Below are 21,699 nucleotides of genomic sequence, written 5' to 3'. Positions count from 1 at the left end.
ATGTGCCCAACCTCCAATCTCTTATTGAAAGTATGAGTCTTGATTAAAAAAAGAAGTCGTCATTAAAATAATCCCTGAAGCCACTCTGCATCAGTATAGTTACAATCACATTTTTGAAGTATATTTTATTTCATTATATCTGTTTATTGTTTTGCCTGGCAAGCCATTTGTTTTCTGTTTGTATCCTGTTGCACACTACTGAGGTCTAGGTTTATCCCGGTTATCTATAGGCATCCAGAAAAGATGCCTAAGTCACCTTGAAGGAGCTCCACAGCAGCTAGGAAGAAGCACTCCCATGGAGTGACTTGGGTGATAGGTGGACTCTTGTTGCCATTTTCTCTCTTCCAACTGCAGAGGTAGCATGGGATGATTATCTTCCAAATGCAGGCTCATCAGTTAAATGCCTAATATTAGCTGAATCTGGGCTCAGAAGTGATTAATTGAGGTGCATTGAAAATATTCCTCCCCATCCACCCTGTTTTCTCCTGGCTTTTGGAAACAGAAGAGATAATAGTGGAGGAGAATAAATGAAGCAACTGAAAATATGGATTCACATCGTGATTATTCTGTCTTCAGAGGCTGATGTTGCCATAGCAGCGAGTATATAATGCAGGTACGGTGGGTTTTGAGAAGGTCAGTGCAACAGGCACCTCCTCTAAGTTTCCCCATAGCCTGGAAATCACTCTGCTGAGATGAGATTGTCAAATGTGCCTTACAGACAGGACTTGCAAGAGTGGCCACAGCCCTGCCAGGTCTCTCTCCACCTGTGCTCGTATTTCTGGTATCTTGAGTGCTGGCATGGATCTTGAGCAGGGGTTTGAAACCAGAGTGTGTTTGCGTGAGCCTTATTTCTTTGAACAGACCTGATATACTCTAATTAGTGTTCCTGAGTTGATTTGGCATGTTCACATCAGATAAAAATGACCCATAATTGGCCCCATTTTCAAGAGCTCACCTTCAGAAACACTGCATGAGAGCTGGTACTTTCCTTTTCACACTGTCAAGCCTTAATCTGCCAGCTTCATTGTTGGTCGGGGGGAATTGCTAAATACTGCATTAGTCAGAAAAATTGTACTTCAGAGTGTAAGTACAAAACACAAAAGGGATCCACTAAGATAGAGAAGGAAAAAAAAATCCTCCTTCTCATTGGAAATTCTTCCAACAATGTAAAGATGAGTGAGTTCAATTCAGCCTTGGTGTGATCTTGGAGGAGTAATGCCACAGAGGATGTTGTGTCCAAGATCTTTATAGTTTAAAAAAAGTGTTTATTCTATCTATGTCCAGAGGAGGGCCATGAAGATGATCAGAGGGCTGGAGCACCTCCCCTGTGAGGACAGGCTGAGAGCTGGGAGAAGGCTCCAGGGAGACCTTACAGCAGCTTTCCAGTACTTAAAGGGGCTACAGGAAAGCTGGGGAGACTCTTTATCAGGGGGTGTAGGGATAGGATGAGGGATAAGAGTTTTAAACTGAAAAAAGGTAGATTGAGATTAGATATAAGGAAGAAATTCTTCCCTGTGAGGGTGGTGAGGCACCAGAACAGGTTGCCCAGAGAAGCTGTGGCTGCCCCCTCCCTGGCAGTGTTCAAGGCCAGGTTGGACGGGGCTGTGAGCAACCTGGGATAGTGGAAGGTGTCCCTGCCCATGGCAGGGGGTTGGAACTGGATGATCTTTAAGGTCCCTTTCAACCCAAACCATTCTATGATTCTATCCTTCAACCAGTGACTGACAGACTATCATAATTCAGGAGTATTAAGCCATAATTTATAAAACCTGTTTCTGCAACCCCTTGAACTGTACAGTGAATTTATGTGCTGATTTTTTTATTAAATCGCTGCATTAGAAGAGTACTCGTTCCTACGAGTATAAGAATCTTTTTTTTCACTTCTGAGTGAGCACAAATTTCTGCAAGATGGGACTTTTCCCTTCTAGTTAGCATAATTATGGTAATGAGCTAGACTAAAAAAGATGGAGAATTCAAGGGACACATTTGGAATATATGTTGACGATAAGATGTGAAACCTTACTATTTGTGTTGGAGCAAAAAAGCGGAAAAATGCTCAAGAGAACATGGCTCATTTTAAAATGCTTCGGTGCCAAAGTGCTCCATAACACGGAGTTGGGAGGCGTGAAAGGCAAATTTCGATCTCTTCCCTGCTGTACCAATGGAAAGGGAAATTATTACCCTAGAGAGGAATTCTGCGTATGATGGTTGTGTTGTAGTAACAATGTTGGGATTCGTAATAATTTCTCCAAAAGGTCTGCTAATCTTTTTCCCTGCAAAAATGTATTCTCAAATGGAGTGGCTTATTTCATAGAGAGCCTGGTTTTGTGGTGCCACACATGATCATACTTTGAGTAAACTCACTAGCAGTTTGCTTTGAAAAGAAATACCTCCTGCCCAAAGTAGTTCCAGGAATATGCAGTAAATCCAGAGCTGAGCTTTCTTCAAACTCTGGCTGAACGATTTGTTTAGAAATTATTCCAACACTAGTTTGGAATTCTTTCAAGAGATGGGATTTAGTTGCCTTGGTCAGTTGTAACTTATTTGAAACAAGAATTGGAGAAACACATTTGATCCTGTTCTTACTGTTTCTTGAGAGTTTTCTCCTTAACTTCCACTAAAGCAAATGCATAAGTTTCTTTTGCCTTCAATAACGGCTTCATAGGGCTCTTCGAGTAATCTTCATAATAAATGGCATTGGCTCTGGTGAGCACTCAGTTGGAGTGGAAGGAATAGATAGAGGGGAAAGGCGCTATGGGAATGGGCCCATGGAAGATGTCCCTAAAGCTGTCATGCCATGTGAGTCTCATAGGAATGCAGTCAAGATTTTCTGCATCACATCTCATTGCTGTAACTGTGAGATGTCCTCTTGGTTCTTGTGCTCTCTTCGTTGTATTCCCTCTTCTCATCTTCTGCCTCTTTTTCTGCAGTCTTGCAGAGGAACTCACAAAACCAGGAGCTCCCACTGGAAAAGAAGGGATCTGAGCTTTGCATACGTTTGGTCTGGGCTGAATTTTATATTAACTATAATGGTCTGCAGGCAATTTCCTTCACTTGCACATAATTCCTTCGTAAGTTAGCAGCCACCTGACTTTCCTGTAGCTATCACAAATTATTTCACATTTATGGAAGGAACTAAATGTGCCTACATAGCTCATGCAACTTTAACAGCAGCTTCTAGAAGTCATTTTCCAGTGGGTGACTCCCACAGCTGGTCTTTGCTCATTCAAGTCCATGTCTCCCTGTGACAGATTACTGCAGTGCCAGAGATTATATAGAGGTGTCTTCTCACAGACTGTCATGGGCTTCTGGAGGAAGCTTTCTGGAGGGAGCAGTGAGTTAGCTGCTTGCTAGTCTTGCAATTTATAATGTTGGTTTAGTGCACCATTTAGCTGCAAAGATTTTAGTTGTGCTTCATCTGTGTCTCCCTCCTTCCCTGGAGAGGGCATATATACTGTCTCGCAGTGATGCAAGGTGCTTGGGGTCACCTTCCTTCACCCACGTCTCAGCACAGCTATCCTACGCTGTGCCTATCACCTTTAAAAGAAAACACTATCACTAAGACATCTGACAGGGACATCTGAGGTCGATAAGCAGGCAGAAGAAGAGGGAGACGAGTCCCAGTTGTGGATGTGAGACCTCCCAGTGCAATTCAAAGCATAAGCATGTATCCATGCATGCAGGGATATGATCACATATGCTGTGTAACATTGCGTTGGCTTGTTTTTCTCTACTGTCCCCACAAAACTGAGTCCATGTGTGAGGTCTCAATACAAGGTGTTATACCAGAGGAAGAAGCTGTCATACATTGTCTCTTTACCTTGGAGCGTATGTTGCTCTGAACTGTGCTGTGTAACCAGCTTTAACTTTATAGGAATGGTGCTGCTGGTAGGTGTTTAGGGTCCCCTGGCTTCTATAGCAAAATATTGCTGCTGATCCACAGCTGGATACTGGGATCTTTATTGAGATGACAAATTAACTGAAGAAAATGAGGAGAAGGAGGGAGGGCAGATCCTATTAGAACAAGTAGGTGTTTGAGGCTGTGAAGAACTGGTAATGAGGTGTATTTGTACAGACCTTCCTTAAATCTGTGGAATCTGGAAACATCTAATGTCAAGTCAGAGGTAGAAGAACAGCACAGAAATCTTCCCAGTAGGGGAAGAAAAAAAACAGGTTACTTGTATTTGCTATTTTTTTTTCCTAACTTTGGATGTATTGAGCTGTGTAATAACTTGCACATATCTGGGAGCGATGCAGACCACAGCAATCAATAATACAAGCAACGATAATCAGGTGTTTCAGCCATCTGACAGGAGCAGTCTCCAAAGATAATTCTCTCCCACAGGACATTGCCAAACATAACTTCAGTTTATTCCTAGTAAAAAAGTAAAGGCTTACCTGCCGTGCAGAGACAAACCTTGTCAACAGTTTTTTTCTCCTGAAAACTGAAAAGGGATGGAGATGCAGAAAAAAGCATGGGGAAACACCGGTACCAGTGCCAGTGGTGGCCAGCAGACAGCTGGAGCTCTCTGTGTTCCCCATCATCTCTGTCTCTAAAATCCTTAGAAAGACCTCAATAAACAGCAAATTTGCCTTCTGTGTTCAGAAATGTCAGGAAAACAAAGGAAGCACAGAGGAGCATGACGCTGAATTTATTGTTTGTGAAGAGCAAAGCATCCTGGCACAAAGGGCCACAGTAAATACATGTTATCACCGCCTTGGTTCTCAACTAGGTTAAGCTGCAGTGCGAGCCCAGCCCATGGATGACAGTTGCCACTGAAAATTCCCCCTGTTCCTCTGTGTATGCAGGCCAGACTGGTGTGGCTAATACCACTGCCAGGTACTTACCACAGCAATTATGTGCTTCTGATTGGGTTGGCTGTTTTTTCTTATTCTGTTAACTGAATCTCCCTGCTACCAGACATACAATTTGAAAAAAAAAAAAAATTAACCCACAACTGTTAAAAAGGAAAACAGAAAAACCCTAGGCTTTACCCACATGTGTAGCCATATTGCTAACCAAAAGGCAGAGAAGAGCCTTGATGATCAGATAGCAGCAATGCTGGGCTCTTCCCTGAACACTAACACCATCATTTGTAATTGGTTGTAAAACTGAGTTTCTTCTCAAGCTACTAAAAAAAATTTCCTTTCTCATTCACCATCACCAAAATGACATTTATGTTATTCAGGATTTTACCATTGCTGTCCTGTTTCAACACAGAGCAGTCAGCAATAGCACATAAATTTTTATGCCTGCCCATTACAAGGCATTGCATAAAAAGAGAGGGAGTGTAGATGATAAAATTGATATGAAGGTTTTCACCATGCCCTACCAAAAAGCTGAATAATTCAAAGCAGGTGGTAATGGAAAGTTCCTGACTCCGTGCCTCCTGTTTGGAGCTTGTCTCCTGGAAACTCCCACAAAGCTGGCTTGTGCTTGCACAATAAAGTCATTCACTCTCTGCTGAGTAGTCTGCTAATAAAAAGGGGAGAAACAAAGATTGTCAGATGTCAGTGATTCAAATAATCAATACTGCTTTTTTTTTTTCCTTATTCACAAGCAATAGAGTGGCAGATAAGGATATATATTGGTCACAGACACAATGTTTAATAAAAACTCATGGTCTCTGTCACTCTGGGCAGCTTTCTCCTACGTTTTATAGGTCACGGTCCATGAAATTTCACAGGAACTTTCATATATATTCTCTGTAGAAGAGTATGACATTTATTTGTTATTAAACCATATAATTTAGGGAGGATGATGATGCTTTATCCAAAACAACATGTAAAGTAGTCTTTCATACAATGATTTCTCTCTAATGTGTCTGTATTTTGAGATCGCTATATAATTCTGCAAGCTGCTTATTTTTTTTCTAATGGGAAATGATAAATGAATATGATTTAGTAGTGATTGTACTATAAGAGACCAATATACTCGTTAACTTTAAACTCAGATTACAACCTTTGCTTGTTTTTTCACCTGCTGACCCCAGCTGTCACTACAAAAAGCTGTCATGCTTAATCATGAGCAGCAGAGAGTTAATTGTGATAAGAGTCAGTGCTAAGCATTATATTCCGATCCCAAACACCAGGGAAGTCAAGAGATAATGTCTGGTGGGTGCAGCTTTTATTGGTTTAGGCAGCCACAGGAAGAGAGAAAGGTGAGTGTGGATCAGAGGTTGAGAAGGATCAAAGACTGAGAAGAATAACATGAGGAAGTGCCCCTTTTTCTCCATCCCAGTGGTTTTGTGAGAGAATACGTCTTCTTATATGATATAAACCAAATGTGTTCTTGATGTTTTACTTGTAGGACATAGTCCCCATAGGCCTGATACCTCTTTTGGGATGTATAGGACCTGCTAGCTGTGATTTACATGTCCCATATGTGTGTTTTTCATATATAAAAATCCTATGGGGGGCACTTGGGAGACAGAGGGTGAAGGACAGAAAGGAAAAGAAATATGCAAGAGAGGAGCAGAGTGGAATGCTGGATCTGTAACACTACTCAGGATAGAATATAGTTGTGAGCCCTTGAAATTGCTGGTTTGCCATAGCTTCAGTGGTGACTTGACAAGTCCCTTTATCCATTGATCCATGTTACTGGTAAAGTATTGCCAATTTCATCTCTCTTGAGCCCTTGCAGTGGTCAGGATTGTGTACCCACAGAGGTGGTCATTCTTGCAGCTATATGTGGCATATACCAGCTCGCATGACCTGTAACTTTTCTTAATGAAACCAGAGAAGACTCTGCAGTGTGAAAGCCCTTGGGGCTTGTAACCTTACTGAATTATCTATTTGGGGAAAAAAAATGTAGTTTTTAGCAGCTCAAAACGTGTGAGGGTCTGCAGATAGCTGTAATAATTCCTGCTCACTCAAATCACAAAGTATACTGCTATCAAAATTTAATCTGGGCTCTTTGGTGCATAATCATATTTCATTCATTTTCCTTCATCCTTTTGCTTGAGATAAATGAACCCCTTCTGTGCCACCACCAACCCAGAATTCATAAGCCAATATTTTACACCCAGGACAAGGAATGTAGCAAGTTGCACTTTATGACCCATCTCTCATTCCCCTCCCTTCAACAATCAATAGCATTTTCAGCATATGCCTCTATTTAAAGTTTACTTAAAACTTTCACTTCAAAATGAGATGACAGCGGTCATTTTATCCCCCACCACTCCTGAGCCTGCCTCTGTTCATAAGACACCATGCTCTGGCAAGAAGGACCTTTACTTGGCAGGGTACACCCTGGGAATGATCCTTCTTGGAACAGGAGAACCTCTGGCAAGTGACCAGTGTCACACTGAGCCATGCTATGTCTTTGATTTTTATCCCTCCAAATTCATGCCTTTTGGAAATAGCTCATGCAAATCTGTTTGGGTTAGCCATTCACCTTCAGTGACACTGATTCCTTTTGCAGTGCTGGAGGTGCACACACAAGGAGAGGAAGAGGCGGTAGACAGATGTGTTTTATTTTTGCAGCTGGATTAGAAAACATGCAAGACATATATCCAAATACACGTGGTATTCCTGCATTTTCCTGGTCTTCTCTTGATCTTCTTAGGGCTTCTACCCAAGTACATACCCCTTTCCTCTAAAATCTCTGAACCAGCTGTGACTTAGGCACTGGGGTGGCTCTTTTGATTTGGACTTCAGTGTTTAAGGACACGCCTAGCAGGACTGGAGAAGACGACAGCCCAGTCCCTCTCAATGAGTCCCTAAATTACACAGTGAAATGCCATGCAGTCAGTATGGCATGTCCATATTTATAGACCAATAATTCCTCCAAATTACTACTCCTGCCATCCTGTAGCCTGCATGATCCTTGGTTTCAATGTCTCTCTCACTGTAACATGAAGCCTCTTGCCTCGAAGTGATGATGTGTGTGTCCCTCGTTTCAATGTCCTCCCCATGCTGAGCTCCAGCTATTGTAGGTTTTATGATTATTGTATCCTGCCTTACCTTGGAGGTCTTGAGACATCATATAGCATCATCTTCCTGCTTCTCTAGCCTGGAGAAATGGGAAAAGAAAAAACAGGTGGAAAGATTCCTTAAGAGGAAAGTTTGAGGATTATTGTGGCAGTTCTTGACTACCCAACTCCTGGTCGTTTACCTATCTTAATCTATACATGTGGAGACATAGCTTTTGCTAGCGTCAGTCTCAAATCCTAGGGATGTCAGCCAAATTTATGCTAAGAGGTATCCTTCAGATCATCTTTTTCTCAGAAAAAAACCCAACTTACCTCAATTCTTGCAGACTGACAATCGTCCTGCATCTTAGAAATAATACCTTGCATTTGATGTGGTTTTGATTATACATTTACCTGTGCAGTTCCCTACCCACACCATGTATCTTACACACACACACACACCCTTCCTAAGCCATCATAGCCAAAATGAACCTAAATCTGTCATATTAGTAAAGGTTATGAGTTTCACAAGTTAAAGGTGAAATATAGTTTGGTCCAATTCTGCTCTGTGCCAATGTATCCATATACCTGTCTTACTGCATAAAATCCATAAGAAAAACTCATATAAAATTTTGACATATATTTTGTTTGCTATTATGGTTTGTAAGATATTTCATTACATCTTGGACACACATAATTAAACAATTTCTGAAGAAAAGGGACTATTTGCAGTCTGCTGGAGGCCTGCAGCCAACACTTCACACCATTTGTCAAGAAGATTTTTGCCATGGAAGTGCAGGGAGCAGGGGAGCCTGGAAGGGCTGGGGAGAGGGTGAGGACTGATAGCTGCAACTGTGAAATCTGAATGAGGAGAGGACAGAAATGCATGTTACATCAGTCACTTAATGCCTGGCTAGTGGACTTTGCAGTGGTTGCTTGAAGGACACGAGAATGACTCAGGAGACCCAGACATTTGGATATAGAGGTTCAGATTGCTGGGACGTCCTTGGGCTGTGCAAGGAGCACAGCAAGGGTTCCAGTTCTGAGCTGATCATCGTGGGAGAGAAAAGTGAGTTAACCTGAGACAGGAGAGCAATCTGCTGGAAAGATATTCCTGTTGTATCATTGCTTCTCCCAGAGCAAATATTTGCATAAATGTATATTCCAATAAAGCTGTGTAGCATCTTAACAATAACGAAAGCACCGGAAAGACTGTGAGACTTGAAACTAATCAACAGGTTTCCGTATCTTTTTGCTATGAGGGCTGATAGCCCTAAAGAAATCCCACCGAATAGTCCATGTTTTACAGAGATTTCCCCAAATAACAGAGGTCAAGTTCCCTACCACATTTTATTGCAATACTCCTACACAGCCAAAACTTATTTTGCCAGTTCAGTGGAATGAATCACGTATTCTCTATATGGAGTTCAGTAGAATTAATCACATAGTCTTTATATGGATTTGCTATGAATAAGAAGGTGTATTAATATACAGGCAGCCGGTGAATATTACAGTGAATGGTTTCCTGTTAACACAGAGCATCGCTGTACCTCTTAGAGTAGAGATGACTAGCTTAAAAGAACATCTTTCATCTGTGTAAATGGTTTACTGGGGGGCATTGCAGATTGTTCTGAATAGAATTTTTTTCCACAGAAACAGAGCTAAAAGGATAACACAAGTAATTCATTCTTTAGTGCCTCCCAGTGCTTTAAATGTCATCCTCTATGGAAAAAAAATCAGCTATTGGCAGCCTGGTGAATTTAGTAATTGTAACTAATGGGGTTATTTCTTTTTGTCTGTGTTTTAGGATGGAATGGGGAACCTGAGAATCACAGAAAAGGGTCTAAAGCTTGAAGGAGATTCAGAATTCTTGAAACCTCTCTACGCCAAAGAAATCCGGTCAAGACCAGTAAGTTGTCGGGAAAGGAACAAGCATGTTTCTGTAGCCCTAACAGTAAGAAACCATGAAGTGGTGTAGTTATTGGATAAATTACTTTGGCCACTCTATACAAATGTAATTTGGGGAGTGAGACAGTGGGTGTCCTCTGAGGACTTCATTTGGATACCGTTCGGCTATACATGGGTTTAGTTAGTGTAAGCCACAGTTAAATGCTTCCAGGACGTCTGAGGTTTCACATTATCTTTTTGTCTCCTCTTGAGATAAATCATAAACAACCCTCAACTGAGAGACCTACTATTTCTGAGGTAGAGGGATGGCAGGCAGTTGTGAAATCCAGCTTGCGTTTAACTAGTTAATCCTCAGAGAGCAGAGAGGTGATGCCTTGGCACAAGGGCCTGATCTATTGTTAGCTGGCACAATAAACCCGTATTATGTGCTCAGTCCTATTTTATGTTGTGTTTTAAAATTATGTGCAATTAAAATTCAATGCTGCTAGGAGAGACTGCTTGACAAAAGTGGCAAGGATGTTAGCAACTGAAAATGAGGAAGAACCCAAGTGTGATTGAAATAGCATTTTCATAGCAGCACTTCACTGACTGTTGGTAGCTTTTGCTCTTTCTAATGCCATCCTCTTTGTCCTGAGCAGTTTTAAAATAACTGAAACGATTACAGAGAGTTTCCAGGATCCTTCTCAGATGTCATCTGTCTTGTTTCCTGATCCAAAGTGTTAATTTGAGTCAGATACCAACCTCTCATTTTGATAACAATGGCAGATAGCTAATTAAATAAAGTTACCATCCCTTTATCTCAGCATTTCAGTGCTTCTGTAGAAATTGGAACTTGTAGCCTAATCAACACAACAGCCAGTACAATATCCGATTTAGTTATTGAAGGTTGTAACCTCTGTAAGATGGCTAGCAATTGATTTGAACAAGCATCATTTGGGAAAAAAGATAATAAGAAAATGTTCATATCTGTAAATGTTTTCATTCCTGAATTAAAACAGAACCATAGAACCTTACACGTCATACAATTTGTAACATAAAATGTGTTGGAAAGGTGCAGCTGACAAATTGCTACTTACATTTCTTTTTCTCTAGTTAGATTCCTGGAAATAATGCTTGATTACTAAGAGAACTGAGAACCACTTCTTGATACTGGGGGGTTTACTGTTTTCGTATTATCATCTTGATCTGCATTTCAGTGTTAGGGGGTACAAAGGTGACCCTTCTTGAGGTTATGAAACTAGTTTCTACACCATTGACAGTTTAATGAATGCAAGGAAGAAGAAATATAAGGTAAGGTCTGTGTGTTCCTGTGTCTGTTCCTTGCTTTATCCCTCCTCCAGAATTATTCTTGCTGTTAGCCAGAGAAGGATCTAGCCGCAAGCCAGAAGGTCTGATCTACAGCCTAGTGAGTCGGAGCATCCCTTCTGGCTTCAGTAGATGAGTCCTAGAAAGTGTATTAACTGTATAGTTACATAAACCATGAATACAGTTTCCCTGACTTCTCAGTGAAGTCAAACTGGAATAGGCTGTGCTGGCTTTCAGGTTGTTCATGATAACATTGAAATTACTACTGGGCTGGGGGCAACAGGGACAATTCTATTGATTTCAATCAACTGGAAAATCCTATTGATTTCAATCAACTTCTGCTTTCTTGTGCTGTGTGTGAATTTGGTGTCTTGTAAACAAATGAAAGGGTTGCAGTCAATCAAAGGATGATAGATATGGAATATTTAAAAATATTATTAAATAATTGATGCTTTTTTTAAAAAAAAAAAACCAGTAGTATGACCCAGTATTCTCTTGGAGGGAAGTGTACTAGCAATTCCTGAACTTGATGAATATTGCTAAAATAAAGTGCCAGACTCAGCACTCAGTGGTACAGATGAACATCCATACCGATTCTGTAGTAATCTTCTCTGGGTTTTCAGAAGTGCATAATGTGGCTTTAAATATGCAAAGTGTAAGAGAAACAATATGACAAATAACAGTAAAATCCATCCCAGAAATAAGATGACATATAATATTTTTCACGTTTAATTAAAAAACCTAAGTGTTGTGTACAGTAATAGATAATGTTTTTATATAAAGCTCAAAAGACTTTCAGACACTGGTTATTTATAGAAGACTTTCCTTTAATTAAAAAAAAAATTATTTTCACTGTTGTTCTGTGTAGTAGATGAAGGGACTGCATGGAAATGGCAGGGGAAGAATTGCTTTTTGTGTAAGTGGCTGCAGTCCCATGACCTCTGTGGAGTGGGTTTTCCCACTCATGTCTCTGCAGTTCTGTTCCCCATGCTGCCCTGCTGTGGGCAGAGCCAGGCAATCCCTGCCAAAATATCTCCAAAACATGAATTGTGATAATTCTTGAAAGCCTGAATTAGTCACTGGTGCCTCTTCTTTTCTGCTGCATCTCTTAAGCCCCAGGAAGGTGGTAATTAAAATTACACATAGACTTGCTTTCCTAGGAGCTGTGACTTCTGGTTTAAACATAGTTTTGGATTTCCACTTAGAAGTGGATTTCTTTTTCAGATTAATTTGGCAGGAAGAGAAGATCAAGGTTTAGAGAGGAGGAAAAGCCCTCAAATGTCATCTGAAGAGACTGGCTGCGTGGGAACCTTTGAGTTTCTGTAGTTTGTGCCTTAAAGAGCTCTAGTAGGTACTGCTCCCTTCGTCACCTTCTGGACAGAACAGTGGCATTTAGCTGGGCTCCTTTTGGAAGGTAACTCATTGCAGCTGAAATTACAACCAAGAAGAACTGAATCTGTTGCACTGAGGCATGCAATTGATGACAACCCAACAAAGGCATCTTTCCGGGAGTCTCTTCAAAAAACTTATCAGAAGGATTGGACTGATGTGGTTCAGTCCCCTGCTGGAGAAGTGGCCCAGGCTTGCTTTCCTTTTCCCTCACCCATCCAAGAGTGAACCCCCAAATCCTTCTCCCTTCATATAGCGAGGCTGTTCCTGTTGTTTCCCCATCCTAGTCCTGGCTCAGTAATACTGGGTTTGTAGTGCCTCCTGGATTAGGATCCTATTTCTAAGCATCAGAGCTTGCAAATAAACATAACCTTGTTACTGCATGAGCCTGAAGTTTATCTGGAGATTAATGAATGAATAGCAACTGGTGGTAGCAGTGTTTGCACCCTTGTAGTCTTGTTTTAATGAAATGAGATAGATGCATTCCCTTTTCCAGGCATGTTCAGAGCATCTTAAACTCCCAGCCGAACATATTGCGCGCTAAACTGTATTTTCCATGCCACTTGCATGGAACATGAGCATCTTGCTGCCTTTAATTAAGAAGTTAACTGGACCATGAAGTATTGCCAGTGTAAATAAAAGTGATTTGTACTTAGTCAAGAAGGTGCATTAGGAATCCTTGCATTTCTTTACTTGCACATAAATTATGGAGATTATTAAAAATTGGAAGGGTCATCTATAAACCCATCTGTAGCTCAGCTGCACTGTCAGTCTCAAAATGTAGCTGTCTTTCTAACTGTTGTAATTTATTGTGGACTATCGTGTGAACCATCTGCTTGCTTATAAATCAGACAAACTTTGACTGAAAGTTGCACGCAGCAGCATGAATTGTTAATTTTATGTGCTGGAAAGCAATGGCAACAGTTTTGTGGTCTTCAGTCTTCATTGCCTTAATTTGAACAGAAATTTAAACCTGGAAATTTTCCTGACTTTGTTGAGAAGAGCTGCTAACAAGCAGGTTGCTTGAAGCTTACAGTGAGCACAGATTTAGCTTTCTTAGTGCACTTGGGGTGTTTTGAAGCTTGCCACATCCAGGTCTGTAAGTAACTTAAAAGGGGCAAGGCAGAGAACAGGCTATGTGCATTATTCATTTCAATAACAACAGGAATAAAATCCTGGGTTGTGATTATACAGGAAAATCAAGTTAATTACTTCTCTCAGGAGCTGTGTGACAACCAATGAGATGATAATCTGAGTTTTAGGAAGCAGAGAAAGACATTGCTATGATAGGATTAGGATGGTTTTGCCCTTTCAATGTTCATTTCAAGTGCATAGATAGAAAAAATAAACCTCAGTTTGCGTATGTTTACACCTAGTCTTAAGGGGTTTTTTACCCTGTATCCTTTTAAAGACAAGAGTATGGATTTGCCTGACAAAAGATTTTTTGCAGTATAAAGCTCTTGACTGGGGTCCTGCCCATTCAGTTCTCTTGCAGACTCTCATATGGATGGGTGGGTCTGAGAACACAGATCTAAACATGGGCACCAACCTTTCTTGTCTGTCCTCTGCTACCTGGGGGAGCTCCAAGCTATTCTGTTGTTGCACAGGTATAAGTGACAGAAAAATTCACTGAACAGATTTTGAGGAGATTTTAAGTGTCTTTCAAAAGAGCTCTCATAGCGTATTTAGTTGGTTTCATGTTGAAGGTCTGCTTCCCGTTATTTTTAATCAACTGAAAAAAGAATTTAAAAGAAGACTCCTATACACCAAAGAAAAAAGCCAGAGGCAAAGTACAGTGTCTTTTGGGTTTTTTTCCCTTTCTTTGGGTAATGTTAGAGGTCCTTATCCTGCTCACTGTGGCAATGAGTGTCTCAATGAGAGCGGTATGCTTGCTCAGAGTGTCGGAGCAAACCTGGTCTCATTTGAAGCCATATGAAATAACTGGTGGCTACAGTGGAAGAAGGACTGGACCTGTCATTGACACTTGGCTGTGATTCTGCAAGGGCATCTGTTTGGCCTAAAAAATTCACAGTTGTGAATTAGGGCTGATAACTGCTATTCCCTTTACTGGTGTTTAGTAAGTCCTCATCAGCATAAAAGCTAGACTAGCAAGTGCATAAAATATGCTTGTCTGTACTTTACATTTTCCCCAGCTAGTATTTGGATGATAGAAATATTAAAGGAAGCTTTTAAGAGTGATAAATAATTATTTTACCAATGTACTTGTCTCACTATGTTCAGATCTGGAAGAAGAGTGGTATAATTTTAAAGCACAGAAGCAGTTCTGTAATGAATGTATTCTTCGGTATTATTTGCTCTGCAGGTCTACCTGCCTCAAAGCTAAAAATATGCGCTGAAAAACAATGAACCATGTATTTGGATTAAACAATGACATGTGCCCACAATGGGGCACACCTGCCTCATAGCCATAAATACATATTTATAAACAGTATAACATACTAATTTGGATTAAAAGGCAACATTCACCCATGAGGAAAGGCAATGCAGACGGCAAGATAATTGCAACTTTTTATGATGCTCAAACTGTGTAGTAGAAATCTAACTTTCAGTAAAGGCTCAGATAGATAGTATGAAAGAAGGCTGCTATTTTTTGAGGAAGGAGACAGAATAATTCCTTTTCTTCCTTTGTCAGTTTACAGAGCAATAAAAGGATATTGAATTAGTTCCTGATGATTTGGTCTAGCAAAGTGCTTAAGGATTTCAGCACGCTCACTGAAACCATCACAGAGTGGAAATGAAGTTTGTCTCACCGTGCTGTCGTCACTTAGCCAGTCCCTGCACACTCCCACCACCTTTGCTTATTACTCCTCCCACTGTAATTCCCTTAGTTCATCAAAGAGGAGAGGAATCTTCTTTTTTGCACATTATGATACAAACGAGCCTGTGAGAGCTCCTGGCAGCTCATGAAGATGTTGGTCTCTTGGCATTTGCCTCTAGGGCAGTATAGCTGCCACTGTAGCTTCAGGTAGCAAAAACTCACACTATCCCAGGTCGAATTCTGAAGCACAATACTTTTCTAACTGCATCTTCATAGCTTACTGCTTCTTGGTTGATTTTTGGCAGAGGATGATAAAATACTGTTTAAAAGCCCTAATAATTTAAAAAAAGAACAAGGTTGCTAGTGGTAGCACAGGCAACAAAAGAAAGCCTCTTGCAGCTGTGCCTGGCCATCTCATGTTCTCCCTGTAGGGTTTGTTAAGCATTCGCTGTGGCACCACTCCAGGTACCTTGTTGTTAGATTCTGTGCCAGTGTGCTTTTGCTATAAATGTCTCTCTCGGTTTGGTCAGTTTGAGCCTTGCTGGCCTGACAGCTATCAACAGAGAGGAGAGCTGGCAGTCAGCGGGACAAACAGTAAAAATAAACAGAAGCAGCCGAGCAAGTTGCAAAAGGCATCATTTTGGCAGAAGCGCCCTCACCTGATGCACAGATATTGCTGCCATCACCATCCAAATCAGATTTGAGTCTGCATACGGCAGCAGGCTGTGAGTGTCCAGTGGGATTTATAAAATTGATATGCTCTCCTCTTAATAAGTTTCATTCTTAAGCAATAAAATCCAGAGAGCCTACTTCAGACTGAACCTTGGTTGCCCCAGCACTTTGGGGGCAGTTAGTGGCTCTGTGATATTTCCAGTGTGCTGAAAAGGTGGAAGTTTAAGTAAATTTTACAGCAACTATGAAAATATTTCCCTTTACCTTCATAGTAAAATTGGTCAGAAGTCTTTCAGCTCTGAATTCTGAGTGAAATTTTGTAGGCTGGCTGAAGGAGTACTTCCAATACCACCAGAATTAAATCTTGCTTTGTTCCCTGGTGTTTGAGTAACACGCTGGTGTTTTGTGCCACACACTGAGACCACAACAGGGAACTGAAGTATCCCATCAGATGCAAAATCAGAGTATCCCAAAGAAGAGCAAGAGACAAAGCTCTGAACTAAACAAACTTTTTGAAATAACTCCACAAGTTACATTTCAAAGCAAAATCTCGTGGAGGCTGCCTATGGCATTTTGAAAAGGATTTCATTAAATGTTGCTAACTTGTCATAAGCTCTCTTAAATGGAAGGGTAATGGCTCATAACATTTGTAAGCTTTTTAATTTCATGCAATATGAGCAGTGTAATCAACACCTATTAAAGTCAATCAGCTGTGCCAAGTGGGCTACCTACCTCAGCTTTTGTCTATATTTTCATCGTGAGTACACCTCTGAACTAACTCTGGGAACAATGTGTTTGTACTTTCTTATCCTAACATCAGTGGAGATTTTGTGTCCAGAAAACCCAATATGGTCACTGCAGAAGTATCTGAACCCATAAGCTGAGTAAGCACTTTTATAGTCAGTGGTGTCCACCTTCTAGGGAGGGAGTTTGGGCCATGGAGTTGATGTGCACTAGTTAACAGCTCCGGAGCTAAGCATGAAGGAGATGGATGAAGGAGATGGAGAATTTCCCAAACTATCTCCCAATGTGTTTGACTTTCTCCCTTTGACAGGTGAAATTTCTCTGCTTGTGTTGGTTGTGTCAGGAGAGGGAATCTGTTCAGATCATGTGTTCATTTTGCTGTTCCGATCCGATTTCCGTCTCCTCTTCATTTTAAACATTTGCAGCTGGACTCTGCAGTCATAAAAACAAGTGATCTGCATCACCACTCAAAGTGAGCCGCTGGGTTAAGGCTGGGTGCTGTGTGGTCACTAAGCTTTTGCATTGCATTTTTGCCATGATCTCAGAAATCGCTTGTATTTCAGCTGTGAAGAGGAGGACAGTGGAGCTGAGTTTTGTGGTGGGGCTGTATTTCCACAGAAATGTTGCAAATCAGCTAACATCGTGTTTTCAACTGTGTCACGAGCCTTGAGACAGGAGAGCAGGCACAAGAAGCTAAAAGGATAGAATAAACATTTGATTTAGTTTATTTCCCCAAAAGGAAAAAGAAAAGACATGGAATTATTGATTTTAAAGCTGAAAGAAAATGGCAGAGCTGAATGAATTTGGCAGGCAGTTTCTTGCCTTCCTTGGACATGCACCACTCTTCTAGTGTCTGTTATTTCAGCTTCAGTTTGGCATCTTGAATTTGCATGCTACCTCTATGAATTGACTGGGAAGCTGCTGTGAAGCTCGTTGTTCCTAATTAGCCATTTATTATGGCCTCTCAGTGTTCCTACAGGCTTCTAAACTTTCAGGAGCTGTACATAGTCCTTATTTTTCTATGTTTAATCTTATATTTTTTTAAAAAGCACAGGGGTTTTACTGGGGGATTCATAAGTGCAGGACACATCAGTCACACCTACTGATTATGGGATTTCTGTTGCTGACTTGTATTGCTGGGCAGGTATTGCTGTTAAAAGAGAAGCTCTGCTGATAGTTGACCACAGCTGACCTAAACCAGCCCGTGGGATTGAATGCATTCGTAGAGTAGCCCTGAATTCTCAGTGCAAAACTTGATCCAAATTTCATCTTAAGCTGTAGCCTGAGAAAGAGGTAAGCCTTACAAAGCACCTGAAACTGCTCAGGGGAAAACATGCGAATGTGTTCTGCTGCGTTTCTCTCTCTCAAGGGCAAAGGCCTTGAGTTTAAGGATTTACTGTGTCTAGACATTGCTGCTGACAATCAGGATTCTGGCTGCTTTGGAAAGGCTGAAATATAAAAACAACTTCTTAATACTAAAAATGATAAAGGAGTAAAACTTTATACGGTATAGATAGAGAGAAGATAGAGGCAAATAGACAAAGGAAACACTAAAAGACAAATAGCAAGATCCAATTATAAAGAAAAAGAATGTTTTTCTGATATTTCCAAGAAGCCTCCAGACCAGAGTTTATGTCTTCTTACCACAGGGCAGAAAAGACTTCTGCAACTCTTCTGCTGATCAAAACTATTTCAGCAGAAAAGTTATGTATTTTATAAGTCAAGAGTTACTTGACAAGACAAGCTGTCCTGTCATTAGGAAGTACAGGCACACACAACTGCTTTTACAGACAGTTCAGTTCGTGCGTTCTTTGATTTGCAACAGGAAGGGAAAGCCAGACCTTCCAGGTTTCATTTACCAGTAATGCCAGTAACAAGAGTTTCTCTGATTGTTCTGTTTCTAAATAACAGATATTGGATTTGGAGAAAGAACAACACAGGGAAAGACAAGAACAACTCTAAATTTGCTCCTGTACTTTTAGGGCAAATTAGTTGAGGGTCTTGGGAAAACTGACATGCTGCTTTTGAAAGAAAAAGTAAGATTTCTTTGGCTGTTAACATCTTTCTGGTTGGAACATCTCTAGTTTTGATCTCTATTTGTCTGAGGCTGTACCTGGCCGTCTGCTCCCATGTACGCCAGAGTCTTTCAGGAAGGGACAGTCCCACACCAGCATTAGTGGCACGGTGTTGGAGCGCAAGACACTACTGTACGTGTGTGATAAAAACAGCTATAAATCTAGTCACAGAAGTAGGCATTCTGACTTGTCAGTGAATTTGGCTTCAGTCCAAAGAGATATTTAATTTGTGCATAATCTACAGACATAAGTAATTTCATTGACATCAGTAAGTTTATTCACATGCAGCGTTGGGTGTACATTGTGTTCTTTGCTGGCTTAATTTCTACATATACTGCATGTGTGTGGCAGAGCAAAGCTACCGGCCAGAGTCCATCCTGCTGGTCTCTGTACAAACATGGGGACAGACACAGCCCTTTCCTCCAAAAGGTTTTACATTGTCAATAGGTAGACAGAGAGTGGGACAGGAGATAGGGATGAGGATGAACAAAGTGGCCAACTCATTCACTCCTACAGCAGCTGAGGATTGGTGTGAGGAGTCCTGCATCCATGTGCATGCTCATTTTAGTAGGTCACGTGCCCCAAGTGTAAAAGAGTGTGGTGATAGAGCTGGCAGATATTTTTGAATAAAAGCTGATATGGTAAAAAGTTGTCCTTTTTTGTGGGGGTGAAGGAAAGCAGTTTCCATGGTGTCCTTTTTTTGGTCTGTTTCTTTTTTCTTTTTTTACTCCAGGTTTTCAGTATAAAATGTTAAATATCCATTGATTTCCTCTTGATTTGCTGTAATTCTGAATCCAGTGAACTTTCTAAGTTTGCTTCCAGTCTGGCCTTAAAATTTTCTGAGGCAGGTTGTCTGCTCCTCATTTCTCTCTGAAAGAGAATAACCTGTGGAACGGAAAGAAAATTCAAGGTGTTTCAGCTCACAGTATTTCTTCGTTGTTCATCCATCAGGGCACGATCCTTGTTTGCCACCCTTACATAAAATAGCAGGAGATTGCTCACTTTCAAACCTTAAATTTTTGCTGAGCAGGAGCAGAGCTAAAGTACCTGTGGCTTTTGCCTCCTCACCGCTGAGGTTCCCCAGAGAGCATCAACTGTACAGTGCTGCTGTCATCCAACTTCCCCCAGAAACATCCCTTCAAAGGATAGAGACACGTCCTCCTTTGGAAAGTCCTTTATGGCCTGCAAGGGAAGGTTTTATTTAAAGTTTATTTCAAATGCAGCAGCACTAAAATTTGATTTGTAAATTTCTGTCTGTGTATGAAAATGGTGAGTAAATGCATCCCAAGATTTGTACGTTATCTTAGTGCAGGATACTTTGTTGGATTCTTAATTTGTAGTCTAAAGCTAGGCAATGAAAACTGCTTTTGTGACCTAGGCTTTTCTCCTTTCTTTCCAGCTGCAGCTTGATACTCTGCTTCTAGTTCTTTTTCTCCTTGAGCAAAACAATATACTGTTCCACTGTCTCTCTCTTGATTTAGACAAGGGACGGATTTCTCATGGGGCATTTAATGAATGAAAGTCGTTAACATCTGAGTTCTGCTTCTCTGCTAAGAACAAGCAGCAGCTGCAAAAGATTGCCCATGGCACCATGAATGGGTGGCTACTGATTTGGAGAGGAGCTTGCTGTTCACTGAATCATCCATTTCACTCTTCAGTCTTCTTTTCCAAGTACTAATGCAAGCTGAGCCTTCCTGTTGGATGTGATCAGACAGGACTGCAGCCCAAGGCAGCACAGCTGAAGAGTAAGATGTGGTTTTTCCAGTGAGAACCTCTGTAAGACATCAATATTTAAAAGTAGAGAAATAAATAAAATTACAGGCAGGTGGATTGATTGAGGGGAGAAGAGAGGTCATTTGTCTGACAGAATAAACATATCTCTCCAGCAAGGCTTTCCATCCTTACAGTCAAAAGCTGTTGTCTTTCTTTTGATTAAGTTTATTTGTAAGAGTGTGAAGAACTCATTATTTTTCTCAAAATCATGGTTTTTCTAGTTATATTTTGCAGGTTAGAAGTACAAAGTGGGCATAGCTGTTCATCACCTTAGAGCAGTTGGTACTTCCCTTTAAGCAGATTCCGTGTTGTGCTGTACACAGAGGTGAAGCCACACAGTGAACGGCCAAATAATCCATAATCCAAACGCACACTAATTGCTGTAAAAGGTCAAGAGTAAGTGATCAACTCGAGCTGATTTAGTGACTTGGCTTCCAAAGAGCCATGGCTGGAAGACAGTGGGTTGATGGGATGAACCTGAACATGTTTCCTCTGATGCTTCCTGTGGCTGAGTGTTCAGAGCCTGTGTCCTCCAGTTTTTTGCAGGACATCCTTCACTGTTTAAATGAAGTAAAGGTCACACAGGGCAATGGCACGTATGTTGTCAATGTTGCTGGATTGAGAAGCACCTTTTATTGCATGTTTACTGTTGCCTCAAGCCAAAATATTTTATCTGTATTCTGCTGCCTCTTGAAATCCCCACCTACTACTGCAAACTGACTTTTGTTATATATGTTTCCTTAAGATCCCAACTGTATTTATAAATGGTGAACCTTGATGTTGGCACACAGTTGGGAAAGCAGCAGGCTTTTTGTTTCTGCAACATTACCTGTTACGCAGCATTCTGGGAAGCGTAGCTTAGCTGAAGTAGAATAAGCGGGAACATGCAGGGAGGACCCTTCCTGCACCCTTTCCTGGTTGGGTGTCTTTACTGATCAGTTTTGTTCCTCCCAAGTTTTGGAAGAACTTCAGGAATAAAAACATCGGGAGGCAAGTGCCTTTTGTTTAGAAGTGGAGACAAGCAGACAGCCTGAGCCACCCTGCTGATTGCCCGAAGAGTAATTCAGGGTCCTTGGCTTTTATATGCCTCCCTGTGCTCTATTTTACCTTCACACATCCTAATCTCTTTGGCTGCTTTTGC

At 41.0% G+C, this 21,699-nt stretch overlaps 1 protein-coding gene across 6 annotated transcripts in view; it reads left to right on the top strand.

Moving 5' to 3' along the window:
* SGCD (sarcoglycan delta) overlaps window positions 1-21,699 on the top strand; it is a 399,661-nt gene that overhangs the window by 315,571 nt on the left and 62,391 nt on the right. For all 6 annotated transcript variants that reach the window (XM_074883679.1, XM_074883678.1, XM_074883682.1 and 3 more), the window contains one exon: window positions 9,721-9,822. In XM_074883679.1, the coding sequence (XP_074739780.1) occupies window positions 9,721-9,822 (102 nt within the window). The remainder of the gene's footprint in view (window positions 1-9,720; window positions 9,823-21,699) is intronic.

This window comes from Strix uralensis, chromosome 14 (assembly GCF_047716275.1).
Source record: "Strix uralensis isolate ZFMK-TIS-50842 chromosome 14, bStrUra1, whole genome shotgun sequence".
Lineage (NCBI taxonomy): Eukaryota > Metazoa > Chordata > Aves > Strigiformes > Strigidae > Strix > Strix uralensis.
Note: the sequence above shows the minus strand (reverse complement) of the source record. Positions and strands in the feature narration are given on the sequence as shown.